Source organism: Seriola dumerili, unplaced genomic scaffold, assembly GCF_002260705.1.
Source record: "Seriola dumerili isolate Sdu_G_001 unplaced genomic scaffold, Sdu_1.0 BDQW01001731.1, whole genome shotgun sequence".
Taxonomy (NCBI): Eukaryota; Metazoa; Chordata; class Actinopteri; order Carangiformes; family Carangidae; genus Seriola; species Seriola dumerili.
This window is the reverse complement of record NW_019175986.1, coordinates 86,729-102,229: the sequence shown is the minus strand read 5'-3', so window position 1 is coordinate 102,229 and position 15,501 is coordinate 86,729. Positions and strand designations below refer to the sequence as shown.

General features: G+C 41.5%; 2 protein-coding genes across 2 annotated transcripts; one reads left to right on the top strand and one right to left on the bottom strand.

Moving 5' to 3' along the window:
• The first annotated feature begins 677 nt into the window (after positions 1–677).
• slc1a5 (solute carrier family 1 member 5) lies at positions 678–11,133 on the top strand. Its single transcript, XM_022768599.1, has 8 exons — positions 678–1,511; positions 6,145–6,187; positions 6,344–6,412; positions 6,537–6,703; positions 6,888–7,121; positions 7,461–7,655; positions 7,862–7,996; positions 8,167–11,133. The coding sequence occupies exons 1-8, from the start codon at positions 973–975 to the stop codon at positions 8,372–8,374; spliced, it is 1,590 nt and encodes a 529-aa protein (XP_022624320.1). The 5' UTR covers positions 678–972; the 3' UTR covers positions 8,375–11,133.
• A 734-nt stretch (positions 11,134–11,867) lies between these two features.
• On the bottom strand, positions 11,868–15,251 carry fkrp (fukutin related protein). The gene is made up of 2 exons (XM_022768608.1): positions 14,857–15,251; positions 11,868–14,557 (listed from the first exon to the last, which is right to left on the bottom strand). Exon 2 carries the CDS (start codon positions 14,430–14,432, stop codon positions 12,834–12,836), a length of 1,599 nt encoding a protein of 532 aa, XP_022624329.1. The 5' UTR covers positions 14,433–14,557; positions 14,857–15,251; the 3' UTR covers positions 11,868–12,833.
• Between the last annotated feature and the right edge of the window lie 250 nt (positions 15,252–15,501).

Below are 15,501 nucleotides of genomic sequence, written 5' to 3'. Positions count from 1 at the left end.
TATTGGTATCAGTTTATATGCCATCAGAAATGGGTAAATTTGAAGACACCATGCCCTTATTAAAGTGATTAATTTATCGCAGTGGATTTCCTGGATAGAATAGCTCAAATTTAATTTATTATGAGACATATGGAGAGATTTTGTTATTTCTGTAAAGCAGCTTTTTACATTGGCTGTAAATTTCAATTCATCTCCCTCAATTCAATAGGTTTCTAAATTCTCCCTTCTATTCCTGATTTGCATATTTATGCCCAAAGGAATTTTCAGTGACTGATGCAATACTTGTTACTAGTTTCAAGTTAGTGAACATGAACAAAAACTTCATTGCTGCCTATACACATGAATAGAGGCCCATGGTCTAGCTCTTTCTCTCATATACACACACACATACATTTATATATATATATATATGTAACTGCATATAGGCTATGTCTCTCTCTCTCTCTCTCTCTCTCACACAGTCACCATATTTATCTATCTATGTAATGTAATGAATGTGTCCACATAGCCCAAAGATTTGACTTTTGCTCATATTCTTCGTCACATACGGTCTTACAGTGTTATTTTTATGAGACAATAATTAAGGTTTGAACCACACATCAACAGACAATCTTGTGTCGGTAGATACATAGACTAACATTAAGAGATGCATGAAAACTAAAATAGAATAGATACATCTGCGTAAAAAAAACAAAGTTAATTGTGTTTTGTATTGTGTTTTAATGAAGGTAATGGAAATTGGTTGGTAATTCGTCACGGCCTATTTAAATCCGGCCCCTTACACGTCACGGAAGAGGTGTTGCCTTTCGTGGTTAGATAGAGAACATCCTGCTGAGTATATGTCAGTAGCGAAAAGGAAGCCGGCATCTGTGACACTAAAACTAACTCCACCACATTATCGGTCTTTTTTTTTTTTAGGGGGGACTATTGGTGATTTTAGGATAAGTTTCAGGGTAACTTTGAGTGCGCACAATGGCTGAAAAGATAGACATGGAGGAAGGGAAGGCATCCAACGGCGAGGCTCACCTCGATGAGCCGCTGGCCAATGGACTGAACAGCCCAAAGAAGAGCAGTACGGAGCCGCTGTCCGAGCGGGTGAAGAGGATAGTGCTGGCAAACCTGCTGGTGATTCTCACCGTGGCCGGTGTCATCATCGGTGTTTTTATTGGACTCGGTGTGCGCAACGTGGCACTCACCCGGACCCAGGTCCTCTACATAGGTTTCCCCGGGGAGCTGCTCATCCGCTTGCTAAAGATGATTATCATCCCCTTGGTGGTCTGCAGTCTGGTGTCCGGGGCGGCCAGCATCGACCCGAAAGCCCTGGGCAAACTTGGCGGCTGGGCTATGCTCTTCTTCCTCGTCACCACCTTGATTGCCTCGTCCATCGGGGTCGTGATGGCTTTCATCCTCACTCCTGGTGCTGTGACAGTCGGGAAACCCACGGTACAAGGCTTGGATGAAGACGTTCCTGCCGCAAAAGAAGTGATAGACTCCTTCTTAGATTTGATCAGGTGAGTGCCCCGCGCTCTGCGTTACCTGTTGAGCTCACACAGTCTTAATGAGCAGTTTAGTTATGATGTGTAAACTGTGTATGAATTGTTCATCAATGCCTTCCGCGTGTTTTAGCGGGGAAAAGGTACATCACGTAGTACCTGCTGAAATTTTACAGTCGAAGATACACGAGCCTCTTTATGATCTATCTAATCAACTAGCTTGGTTTCAAGACCCCCCCCCTCCAAACGAGGAACGAGAAATAAAGTCTTGAGTATGACCCGCGGATATCACACGTGGAGATTAATCCGCCAGTAGCTGAGTGAGCCGTGCTGTAACGACTACAAGCGTTGCATCATCTCACGGAGCACGGAGGGTTAATTAACTCCCCGGGTCACCGGCTGCTCACAGAGGCGGCCCGCGGTTATTTTCAAATCAATATTTTCAGAGTCACTAAATGCTGCTATCACTTTGGTTTTATTTCACATTTTGTGTTTTCAGTTATAGACACGTGGTGTTGTCTCGCCACAACACGTGTGTGTTAGACCTTTTCCTGCAGGGGCAGCCCCGTTTTTAAAAATAAAATGAGCACAGCCCCTCTGCTCTTCTAATTTCAATCAGAGGCTGATTGTCAGGTTTTGCCTTTGCTATAAACTGACTACCAGAATTGTGAAGAAAGCCAATGTTCGATTAAATATGATCTAACATAACTGATTCAGGGGCCTATGCCTTGCAGCTTTAAATTTGTTGACCTTTTTATTTTGCACTTGGAAGTCACAGTATATGCATTCTTCACCACACTGCTCTAAACTTGTCCGTCTGGGACTCAGTAGCGCACAGTATCATGTTTTGTTCTGTTTTTAATCAACATGTCACACTCATGAGGCATGTGTCATCTCTTCTACTGAGGAATAAGAAAAGCAGCAGTCTTCAAAGTGGGCAAATAGTGAACTAGGAGACTTAAATAGTGACATGTCAAAATCCTCTGACACATCAGACAGTTTGTTTTAAGGGAACATCTTGCATAAGAGGTTGATGAGGCACACATTTTCCTCTTACACCTGCCCTGTTGTGCAAAAAACAATTGGGGAAGCCTGAGAGGGGTGAGCTCAGATAGCATTGCTTATCTGAGCCAATAGAAATGCAGTAAAATGTATTGAGCCTTGAGCTTTTGTACAAATTTCCACCCTCTACAGATATTAAAAACTGGACTCCTATTTAATATAAACAAATAGCCTTTGAGTTTACTGATAATATCTGATGTAATGTGCACCGCAATCTATGCTCAATTCATTAGGGTTGCTTTAAAAAGTAGACTTACTGCTTGTCTTGAGAAGTTTTTTAATGTGCAACATATGTTTTTTTTTATATTTATGACTAGTGTGTATGTGTGTTACTTGCAGTACTAAGACTCGGACTAGAGAACACAGACCAGCACTGAGCGATATGAATTTAAACTTGCCTCTGTATTTCACATTCTTATGTAAGTCTCTGTTAACATATTGCATAAGTCTGTCTGGATACTTTGAGCATTCTTTTGAGCACTCAGTGCTGCTTTCCATGAATTATGGGATCGCATACCATAAAAGCCAGAACCCCCCCCCCCCCTTGGCCCTCCCCCTTCTCAGGCAGTGTGACCTAGCCCTGGAAACCCCTACTAAAAACATTTCAAGCTGCCCGGGGCCAGATTAGATAGACAAGAGTAACAGGGCAAAACTTATCCATTCAAAGGATAACATTGTTACCCTGATATTTATCAGACCCTCTTATATAACTGTATCTACAAGCTGCAGCACAATAGTCCTGTTTACAAAACTCAGATGAGGTGCTTAGCATTTTGTCAGACTCTGGCTCATGTTTAATGCCTGGGATGAAAAAAAAAAAAAATCATCATAATAATAATAATAATAATAATAATAATAATAATAATAATTAAGAGCTTTTATGGAGTGGTCTTTACTTCCAGAATCAGTGCAGCAGTCCAGTTTATTGTTAAATGATTACCCTGAATGCAGCATTTCGCTACAGTTGTCCAGATTTATCTAGCTGCCTGCTGTGTTGAAGGAAAAAAGAAAAGGGAAAAAAAACAATCAGTAAAGTAATGCTTTTCTCGTGCAAGACACATGCCACCACCGCACGTTCACACAGCACACACATTTACACATGAGCTTAATGGGACAGCAGGAAATACCCGTGCCGCTCATTAGAGTGAGCCCTCTCCGTTGGTGTCCTGGTTAGTTCTGACAACAAAAGACTTTGACTGAAGAGCTGTTCATCGAAGCGTAAAAATAGCCTAGTCATTGTCCACAGACACACTCTGAGTCTGTTTTAATGCTAATACACACACAAACACAAAAAAGACCACATGCCAGGTAAGGGATTCAGGTGATAGGTTAACTTTGAGTGGAGCTGCTCCTACACATCCTTGTTGACACGCCTTATCTCCTGCCTTTGGTTTGTTTTCCCACTTTAAACCACACAGTCCACATTCACAGGTGACATCCATCAGTGCTAGTGTCACCTTGTGAACTGTGACTATGTAGAACATTTGCCTTGAGTTATGGAAACATTATGACCTCAGAAGAGTGTTACATATAGCCTGTTATCTTGTGGTATTGAGTGGCTTGGTAGACTGTATTTTGTCCCTTTTTTTTTTTTTTTTTTTTTTTTTTTTTTTAAATCCCTTCATTTCTATTATTTTTGTCATCTTGTGGCTCTAAGCTCTACATCGACTATATATATATATATTTTTATCCATCATCCGTCCACTCATTTATCTGCCCCGTTGAGCACACATAATCATTGTCGTTAGGTAGGAAAATAAATGTTTACTATTCTACATCAATCTGCTAGAGGCGTTCCCTGTTTGTTGCCACATCCGGGAAGTATATCTAGATGGTTTGCAGGCATCAGCGCAGTTGATGACCTCAACCATTCAACAGCCCTCCCATAAAAGAAACACAACCACCTATTAGTGTGTGACGGCACTGTGTGCTGGTTGTTGTCATACCATATTTACGTGGCTAAAAATCACATGTTCATGTCAGAGGATGTACGACCTACACAACTTCCTCTGTCATGGGTAAAGGAAAAACTTGGTATAGTGTTAAAATAGATTTGCCAAAAATACCTTGTCTCTTTGAATGGAACATGTTAGGGTTAACTATCATAGAAAATAGTAAGACCAGAAGGAAGTGAAACCTTTGCTGGTGGCTGATAGTAACTGTCTATGAGAGGTGTTTTTTTTTTTTTTTTTTAATTAATTTTTATTTAGAAGTGGGTTTTGCACCTGTGGCGGAAATGAGGTAGTCAGAACAAAAAAACAAGGAAGAGATAGTCGAGTAATTCAGGTTGCAGCTCTGAATTATCAACTCTATCTAAATTTACGGAGAACGGAAATGCAGACGCAGGGTGTGGGTGTGCTGTCAAACATTGAGGCCTTGACACCACAATGTTGCTTAGGATAGAACATGAACTGTTGGCCTGTGTCACGTAGCGATGTAGTGTCACACAGTGCAAGAGTGGTTGTCAGTTACAGTTACCAGGCTCCGGCCTTTCAGTTTGACTAAATTGCATCTTTTTATCATGTGAAGCTGCATGAGGCCTAACGACTCCTAGAATTTCACCAAATTGACACGTAACACAATAGTTTCTCCTCACCAGTCAGACCGTACCAGTCATTTGAAAAGACTGGACTAATATGAATACTAGTACATTTGAATATCCAAATAAAGTCTAACATAGGCTTGAAAACCTGACTGCCTCTGTCTTTTTTTTATGACTCTTTGCAGAGCAACCAGGATTCAGACTGTGATCCGGTCGCATGCTGTTGCCTGCTGCCCTGTCTAACAGTCACATGATTTTTAATCCTGATGCACTATGGTTCCAATAAAAGGGAATGAATGGTTAGAAAGAGCTTGTGAAGTTAATGCCTTATTACTCTAAATCCATTACAGGCAGCTGAGTACAGGGGTATCAGGGACACATAGGTTTCATGAGTTCTTAGGAGATTTAATATGCAATTGGACCTATGTACCAATATGTGTGTGTGTACTAGTGGAGAGTAACACCACAGCAATTAGAAATGGGGCCACAGAGGAAAAAAGAGATTTATAGTTAAATTCTCTCAGCTATTTCCACATGATCAACCTTGTGATTCTGTCTGTTTGAACCATCACTGATGTCCAGAGGGAAGAGCTGCTGTCTCTGCAGGACCACTGGTGATAGAGCTCTGTAAAATAGAAGAGCTTTTTAAAAGTTAGGCGTAGCACGATGCAGAGTTGTTTTGTTGTTTATTTAAACTCTCCTGTGCAAACAGCTAAGAGTTCAGAAACAATTAGAGCTAAAACGAGGCCAGTTCATGGCTTCATGTTGTGTTTTCCTCGCAGCAAATGTGACCTTGCTCTGTGCGCCCATCCATATAAGTGGTCAAGGTTGTTTTTATGCAGTCGTGTGTGCAGATGGAGAAAGAACCAAACAGGGCACAAGCACTTTTATTTTGTTCTGCTCTTCAGCTCCTAAACGTGTAATTTCCCTCCTTTTAAAATTACAGCAATGGCTTTTTCCATCTGATTTTTGCCAAGGCATCTGGTTAAACACTGAGCAAAGGAATTGAAAGTATTTTTGAACTATTGTTTTTTCTCCTCTCCACAGAAACATCTTCCCCTCCAACCTGGTGTCAGCTGCCTTTCAATCAGTAAGTATTGGATCTTGATTCTGTATTTTTACATAATTATGATTTGACATTGTATGAAGGAAATATTTAGATGAGCTCACTGAGTTTAAAAAAACAAACTAACCGTGTCTAACTTTTTTTTTTTTTTTTTTTTTTTTTTTATTTTCCCCCATCCAGTATGCAACCAGCTACAAGCTGGTTACAAAGAACGGCACAGATGGAAACCCTAACATCACAGTGGAGAGGGTGAGCTAAGGGAATGGCTTTGGGTGTCCACATAAAAAAGACCACCACATAATTACACTAGATAACATAAAACCCTATCTTGTGTCCCTGTAATGATGATTTGGGTTGCTCTGTATGTCTCCAGGTTCCCTTTGGAACGGACCAGGATGGCATGAATATTCTTGGTCTGGTAGTGTTTGCCATTGTGTTTGGTGTGGCTTTAAGAAAGCTGGGAGAGGAAGGAGAGATCCTCATCAAGTTCTTCAACTCCTTCAACGAGGCCACCATGGTGCTGGTCTCCTGGATCATGTGGTAAGGAAGAAACTGCATGTTTTTCCGGATTAGGAGAGATTAGAATGAGATCAGTATGAAGCTCTGTGTTAAATACATTTAATAACTGAATATGAGAGGCTTTTGCTTTGTGTCGTGTTCCACAACCTTAATCTATGGCGCTGTACTGTCCCGTCCCTCTCTCACTCCTTCCTGTCTCCATTAGGTATGCCCCTCTCGGTATCATGTTCCTTGTAGCTGGCAAGATTGTTGAGATGGAGGATGTTGGCACACTGTTTGCCAGTCTGGGAAAATATATAGCCTGCTGTATCATTGGACATGCCATCCATGGCTTACTTGTGCTGCCCGCCATCTACTTCATTATTACAAGGAAGAACCCATACACCTTCCTCTGGGGGATATTCACAGCTTTGGCAACGGCCTTCGGAACAAGCTCCAGGTAATAAACTCATGGCTGTTTACTTCTCTGGCTGTTCAGCACCACACACACTTGTCCTCCTGTTCTAAAACACACACACACACACACACACACACACACACACACACACACACACACACACACACACACACACACACACACACACACACACACATTTCTCTCTCCACACACACACACACACACACACACACACACACACACACACACACACACACACACACACACACACACACACACACACACACACACACACAAACACATTTTCCTCTCTCCACAAACACACATGCACATACCTTTCGCCGTCATGCACTCACACCTCCCCTGTTCCTTGTTTCGTAGCTCTGCCACCCTGCCTCTGATGATGAAGTGTGTGGAGGAAAATAACGGCGTATCCAAGCACATCAGCCGTTTCATCCTTCCCATCGGAGCGACAGTCAACATGGACGGAGCTGCTCTCTTCCAGTGTGTGGCTGCAGTTTTCATCGCTCAGCTGAACAACGCTTCCCTTAACTTCATCCAAGTCATTACCATCCTGTAAGTCCTAAACCGCTGAAACACGTCCACAGTTGCACAACTGGACTAAACAATATGTCCGGTGTACAATTACTTCACGTATTGGGTAACTGAATACAAAAATAGTTGATATACAAAGGTAGTTTAATGTTTGTGAAAATGCAGTATAACATTTTAGCTGCTCTATCAATGTCTTACTATGTCATCTTCCCTCTGATTTGTGTTAGTGTGACAGCTACAGCATCCAGTGTTGGAGCAGCAGGTATACCTGCTGGTGGAGTGTTGACCCTAGCTATTATCCTGGAGGCAGTAGGACTTCCCACCAATGACATCTCTCTCATCTTGGCTGTTGACTGGCTTGTGTGAGTACACAACCTTTTGTATTTTATATGTACATACTCCAAATCTGAATGTAGCATGCTACGACGTGCACATTTCCTTCCGCGTATAATGCCTGAATTGCTTTCTGAGGAGGTTGGTTAAACATCAAAATATATAAATTGTTTGTCATCCATTCCCTCTTCCTTTTTAGTGACCGTACCTGCACAGTGCTGAATGTAGAGGGCGATGCCTTCGGCGCTGGGCTCTTGCAGTTCTTTGTCGACCGTACATCCAAACAGGAAGGAGGAACAGAGCTGAGCGAGGTCAGGCTGGAGGGCAACCCAACTGCTGCTGAACCCGAGCACTCGCCGCTCATTGAGAAGCGAGGCGGGAGGGAAGAAAAAGAGTCTGCCATGTAAACCTGTTGATGACATCATCAAGAACTCCCTCACTTATCTGACACTCCTGCAAGTTGAAACCTGAGGTTCATGCCCCCTTTCCTGTTTTTTTTTTTTTTATTTTTTTTTATTTTTTTATTTTTGTGCCCTGAAGTAAAGAGTGCAAGGAGAGAGACTGGACATGCACACTACAATGCAAAGAAAAGCCCTCTGTTCTAAACACTTTTCTGAGCGGGAGAGCTAAGATGTCCTAGGAGAAATTCAAAATCCATATTATGCACAATGACTTTGGTTTTCTTTTCGAAGGAACATTATTGGAGGTTAGTCTAGCAGCTTTGTTGGCTCAAACTGATGTTGCATTTAGTCGGTCCTCACTAACTTTAAAGGCAGAATTTTATCGTGATCAAGTGTGTGTCTGCCAGGTATACATCAGTCACATCAGTGTATCATGTGACCAATATATATACATCCACTAGGATGTCAAGAGGCTAGACCAGTGACCCCCTGCAAGACCTCCTCAGAAACATCAGATCTAATGTTACAAATATAAGAAACGGTACATTCATTTATGTGAAAATGAAAGTTATACATGGGTGTGTTCACCTATTGGTCTATTGTCACCACCTTGCCAGATCTCATTTATCACTGATCCTGCATTTAGCAAACCTCTGGTGGTCACCACACTATTCACTATTATTATTATTATTATTATTCAATATCATTTTAATCAAAGCTTCCAGGTGGAAAACATGAACATTTCTGACTTTAAAAAGTTGACGAGGACAACTCTACAGCGTTATGCACCCGGTCTGAATTAGCAAGACAGTTTTCATATTCTTCATCTGGAATCTATTACCTTCAAAATGTTTTTGTTACTGTCACCTTTTTTTGTTTGTTTTTGTTTGTTTTTTTAAATGTCAGATTTCAATCTTCCCTTTTGAAGAAAATAACAGAGACATCGTGTTGTAAACTGTATCGTTATATACTGCAAATTTTAAAACACGTGTATTTTATTATACATGATTATTGCCACTTTCATGCAGATTTCATCTTAAGTTTATAATGAATATGGCTATGGTGATGTATGATGAAATGCACAAACACTTGTTATAATCTTTAATGGGGGCTGAAGGCTTTTTAGTAGTCTTATTGTGTCTTTGGTTATACCCTTAGACTGTAGTGGTTCTCTTGTGTACAATGCCTTTCTCATGGTGAGGAAAAAAAAAACAATATACTTGTAAAACCTGTTCTCAAGATATAGATTTCACACTCCAAAGCACACCAAATGAGTTAATCTCCTCGATAACATCCCAAAGCTGAATCAAGGACCTTTTTCTCTCAAGGACTCACAATATGTCATCATGCATGGACACACACACACACAGATTGACCTCCAAGCATCTCTGCCTCTTCAGATGGACATCAGTGCTATGGCAGGCAGCATAACCTCAGGTTTACCTTTTTGCTTGAAGACTGTCCTTCAGCTGCTCCTTAATACCCTAAGACCAAAAATCACACTGACTCAGCAAACAGGAAGGAGACTGTCGAACTCCTGATTACACTGAATGACTTTTCAAGGGAGATTTTTTTAAATTATGGCCTACATTTTATTCATGCTGTTGCTCTGTGCATCTTAACAAGGTACAAATGGGTTTTAAAGCACAGTGTGTGACAAGCATTATTGACTGACACTGTAATACCGTGTGTGATTACATGTGATGTATACGTAACAGAATCCCTTCCACTACAAAGATGTCTCTACATTGTCAAAACAGCTGCAGTGGATTGTTGGTTAGTTGTGTCTCTTGAGGCCTGAACACCTAAAGGACTTAAGGGTACACATGTCTCAATTGAAACCTATTCATTTTTTTGCTGTAAGGGCCATAAACATGGAATACTAGTTATCTGGGCTTTAGGCCACCTTGTATGTTTTATAAATATTTGTTTTAATTCATATTTATTTCTCTAATCAAAACCCAAAGATTTTTTTAGCCAATGACATGTTGACATGTTAGTAACTCCAAAATGGCTTTGTTTGCCAGCTTCTTATAATGGCTGATTGGTGATAGTCTTTTATGTTTTTTTTTTTTTTTTTTTTTTTTTCCCTTCTGTCTGATTTTCAACTAGTGGGTGAAACTCTAAACTGTATGTATACTAAGTTCTTCCATTTGGTGAATTTCTTTTGCAGTTTGGCAGCGGGCATTTTGGAAACTTCAAGACTTGAGAATAGCAGTGATGATATGTATTGGTTGTACCCTTACTGTCCTATTTTCAAATGAATAACTGTAAAATTGCACTATTGAATGTTTATCTCCTCCATCCACATCATCTTTAACTGTTTAGAAGTCTACCAAATGACTGGGACATATGCTACTAATGGTATATACAACGTTTTATGAGGAATATCTTTTCAGTGGGTGTTTTTTACTTATCAGCTTTATATTGCACTAGTTTTGCAGTATTTCCCATAATGGTCATCTATGAAATCATTGCATTATCTCCATAGTCTTATTTCACTAGTGCTAAAAAATTTATCACTGCCTTAAAACTAAGCTATTGTGCTCCAGCTTCGACCTTATGCTGTTTTGGTGCAGGGTTATAAAGAGGTTATCATTCCTTTTGAGATATTTCACCATATGGATGTCTGTCTGACATCATACTGTTATGTGTATGTGCATGGTAGTTATTACAGTGGGGCTAGGTTTCAGAGAAATTTTCCAGTAACAATCTGAATGTGCTGTCTCAAGGTTTTAAACAATAAAGTCCTTTTTTTTATGATTTGGCTGTGTGTTTTGGCTCTTTGTTACAACTGTCCCTGTGTGTTTTTTATTTATTTTTTTTTAACTTTATTCACTGCAGTGACTAGTAGCTAACGCTCAATTCAGCAAATCAAGTAACACTTGTGGCTGCATGAGAACACCATAGCTCTGTTACAGTCAGTCACCTCCACTCTGCAGTAGCATACAAGTGGGGAGACATATTTATAATGCACGGAGACCCTTTGATTTTGCAGCCAAAAATAACCTACCATAGTCTCTTGGTAGTATAGATGTGTATTTAATTACCAGGCCATATATGAACAATGCTGTTTATTCATAGGTAAGTAAGAAGAATGTAAACACACCTCTAGGAATGCAATATGTGCACCATCAATGAGAGCTATTTTTAAAGTCAGTCATTCTTGCTTGAGTAAGATGAGGAAGATACTTTGTGTCACTGGACTATGTGTGATGGACAAGTGAGTTGCATTCCTGTAACGTGACATTCCTGTTTGTCCTGTCATAAAATCCTCCACCCCCTGGTCTCCTGCCATATGGCTGAGGAACTCCAATAATGCTGTTGACAATAAGGGTGACCACAGCATAATGCACAGGCTTAGAGGAGTTACAAAAGCCGTAGAATAAATAGGTGTACACTGCCACCTAGTGTTCAAGAATTGCAGCAGCTATTTTACATTTTCTGTTTTCTGCCTTCAAAACAAATGGATAAAATAAAGCCATGAAACAGTTCCAGTTCCTTTTATTTTACCAGTACATGAAATGGAGCTACACCTCGATACACCACACACACAAGTAACAACGTTACAGTAAACATGTGGTACCCTTCCAAATGTTTCCTTTGAATAATCTACTGAGTTGAAATTCCATTTCAGTCAACACTTAATGGGTGCTCAGTAGTAACACACATAATTCAGCGAAGGGTTAATATTCATTTACAAATTCAGTCATAGTGTTATGTTTTGAACTGAATACTAAGGCCTGATAGAGGAACATTTCATCCGCACCATATGCCAACAACAGGATGAAGGAGCGTATTTCATTTTACCACACAGATTTGCTCGCTATAGTTGTCGGGTACTAAATAGTATTAGTATACATAACATTCATTCATTAACTGCAAAATAATAATAATAATAATAATCAGTGCAAAACAATGCAACACAGTCCAGAGATTTATAAAACACCTGTTAGGGCAAAGCCACTTATGTAACACAATTAATTCTGTACAATACCTTAAATCCTGCTTAAGATACTGTAAACTGAAACTTATAACTAAAGAATATGTATCACCTTTGCAGCAATCATATTTAAACTTTATTGTACAACACATACAGATTTAGCACACCATGTAGTAAAACCGGTCCCTCTTTAAGGTATGCCTAATGTCAATGCACAAGGGTATGGATTGAAATTTTTCAAGCGTTCATGACCTTTGCAAACAAAATCTCTCACTCACAAAGGATGAAAAGTCTGTCCAACATTAGACTTAACATCTAAATACTGATAATAGGGAGAAATCTTGACCAGACATGTGATTATACTGTTTTCTACTGATATAGTTGTGGTAAAATGAACAGCAAATGTAGTCCTTTTGGCACCATATTAGTTTCCAGGTATCATGTTTTAGACTGTTTCCCGTGTTGTTTGGTAAACAATTACAGTACCACATAAAATAGCTTCTAAATAGTCTCTATCGTCTCTCATAATTTGCTTCTCTCCAGTCTCTTTTTTGAGGGGTTGGGGTACTGGGGGTTCTCAATCACCCCCTCTCCAAACTTGAGCTCCAAGAACGCTCTGTGGTTATTGGGGCCGTAAGCAGTGATGCCGGCAAAGGGCATGGGCACCAGCGGTTGCAGGAAGTGCTCTGGGAACTCCACGTCTTGTTTGTGCTCCGTCCAAGTATCCTTTGTCATGACACCATTACGTGGATAGAATGGCCACAGGTCAACATGCAGGTGGTTGGCCTCGCTGTACTGCACTCTGTAGAAGTCTCCCTCCACTGCACGTTCCCAGACGTAGCCGTTAGCATCAACAAGAGAGCCTGAGTCCAGGTTCTTCAAGTGATCACAGTTGGGTACATCCTCCAGGTAGATGCCCAGGTCCACATCATAATCCCATGGGATGATGTCTTGATGGCGGACAGCACCCAGCAGAGTGCCCCCTTCTAGCCAGTAGCGCACACCTGAGCTCTCTAGGATATTGATAACATACTTGGTGGTTTCCCTGAGTGCTCGCAGACAGCAGGGTGGTGTCCAGCGATCCAGATAAAGGTAGTCTGGAGTGTCATCCTGCACAGTGCCAAAGCAGCGAGGTGTCTCTTTACTGCAACCATACCATTGTTCCTTCCCATCAGGCAGCAGGAGGCGCTTCAGACCAAAGCTCCTCATAAGCTTCCCGGTGGCCTCCTTCAGACGAGTGTCTGCCTTCCACTGGTTATGAGCGGAGCTGAAGAGGGGCCGGTGGTTTGCGGAGAAACAGGGGCTCTCCAGCAATTTGACCTTCCAGCCTCTCAAGGCAGTCTGAACGAAGAGCGAGGAGAAGAGGGGCCGCCCCAGAGGGACAGAGAGGTTAAAAAGATCCTCAGTGCGAATGAGGACAACTGCATCTCCTTGTAAAGCCGTACACACACTCCCGCTGCTCCCAGAGGCAGCCGGTGAATAGGTGGCTGTCCACTCTCTGAGGTTCACCCGCAGGTGGAGACACTGCACAGCAGATCGAGCCAGCACTGGTGCAGCTACCAGCCTCACAGGCCCCCCTCCCTCACCTTCCAACTCCCTGATCAGCCTCTCGATAGCCCGTGGTTGCTCCAGCTCCACCCCATCAGGCACCAGGAGAACAAACTCTGTCTGGACGTGGAACTCCGGCCTGTGAGCCTGCGGAGGCTGGTCCGGGCTGGGGGAGAGCACTAGAAGCCGAGCCCCTTCTGGAAGCACCAAGGGAGGGTATGGAGACGTGTCAGCCACAGCCAGGAAGGGAAGCTCAGGTCTCTGACGGAGGAAGGAATTAGCCACATCCCCGACATAATTCTCAAAGTTCTCAAACTCCCGCAGAAGAACGGTCACGCGTGGGCCACGACTGTGTCCCTCCACTCCGACCACTCCAGGCTCCCCTCCAACTCCTACAAGTAATCCTAGGCCTCCCCCAAGACCAGAGGCTGGTAGGGCAGCCCTCCTTGTACCCCTACCAAGTTCCTTCCTCTTCTCCATCATTTGCTGCTGGGCCCGGGACACATAGTAAAGAATGAGGAGGTTGAGGATAATGGCGCCAGTTAACAGGCCCTGGCAGAAACTGATACGCATGGCAATTAGCGTTTACCTTCCAGTTTCTCTCAGCAGTAAAATCAAGGTTTCAATTAAGAAATCCAATGGTGGTTCTTAGGTCCCCATTGGTGTAAGAGTAGAGCAATGAGAGTTATACATACAACCTGTGAAAGACAAAAAAAATATTAGGATGCAGTAATAGTGTTTTTCTTTTAATTCCACAGGCTTACATGTACATAACACTGTAAACATGCTGTAACTGTATAATGCAATTTCATGCTGTGTTAAAATGACACACAGGACAGTTGAGACTACTTTGAGTAGCTAGCCATTATTAGTTCCTTTAAATGTAAAAGTAAGACAGCCATAGCTCCATGCAAGGGATTCTTTTATGAATAAAACATGGCTAGCTGCATTACCAATCAATAAAAACAGGCTGGTAAAATTCATGACAACAACTCACCTTAGTTTGGATTAATCTACTTCATTCTTTACATGACAGTCACTTGCATGAAGCAGCTCGTCACATCATACATTTGCCATGTTATTAGAAACTCTAGCAGCGTTAAACCTATTAACCTGTACTGTATCTGGTTTTCATGGTGGTCCATCTCAGCCATCTCTGGTAGCATGGGGGCAAACCTGGCTGAACCGGTAGCAACAAACACAGATATTAATCTGTATTGTTAGCTAATGTTTTTGCAGTTGTGGTCGAAATCGAGTCTCCAACATTTTAAGAAGAAACCCACAACTTAACGCACACAAAGCGCGGAAAATTATTTAATCACTATGTGGCCTGACATAAGCCCAACCATGAAAACCGACTGAGCGAATCTACCATGAAGCTATCATGCCTACCGTCTGTGTTGCCCGCAGAAACAACAATAAGACTTCCGACTCGATTCCTTCAGAATAAGAGCTCCATCTTTAAAAAAACAAACAAAAAAACCCTATTCCTATCAACATTAATATTCCCCTGAAATAGAACCTGAAGCTTTTGTGAGATTGTCTCTTAAATTACATACTCAACGAACAGTAAAAAAAAAAAAAAAAAAAATTTCTTTTATAATAACTTTGTCATTTTAATCTTACACTGTCACATTCTGTT

Excerpts from the sequence above, each read along its gene's own strand:
- slc1a5 (XM_022768599.1), top strand. The coding sequence starts at position 973 with ATGGCTGAAAAGATAGACATGGAGGAAGGGAAGGCATCCAACGGCGAG. Across the intron at positions 6,413-6,536 it reads CTAACATCACAGTGGAGAGG|GTTCCCTTTGGAACGGACCA; the intron begins GTGAGCTAAGGG and ends GTATGTCTCCAG. Across the intron at positions 7,656-7,861 it reads ATCCAAGTCATTACCATCCT|TGTGACAGCTACAGCATCCA; the intron begins GTAAGTCCTAAA and ends GATTTGTGTTAG.
- fkrp (XM_022768608.1), bottom strand. The coding sequence starts at position 14,432 with ATGCGTATCAGTTTCTGCCAGGGCCTGTTAACTGGCGCCATTATCCTC.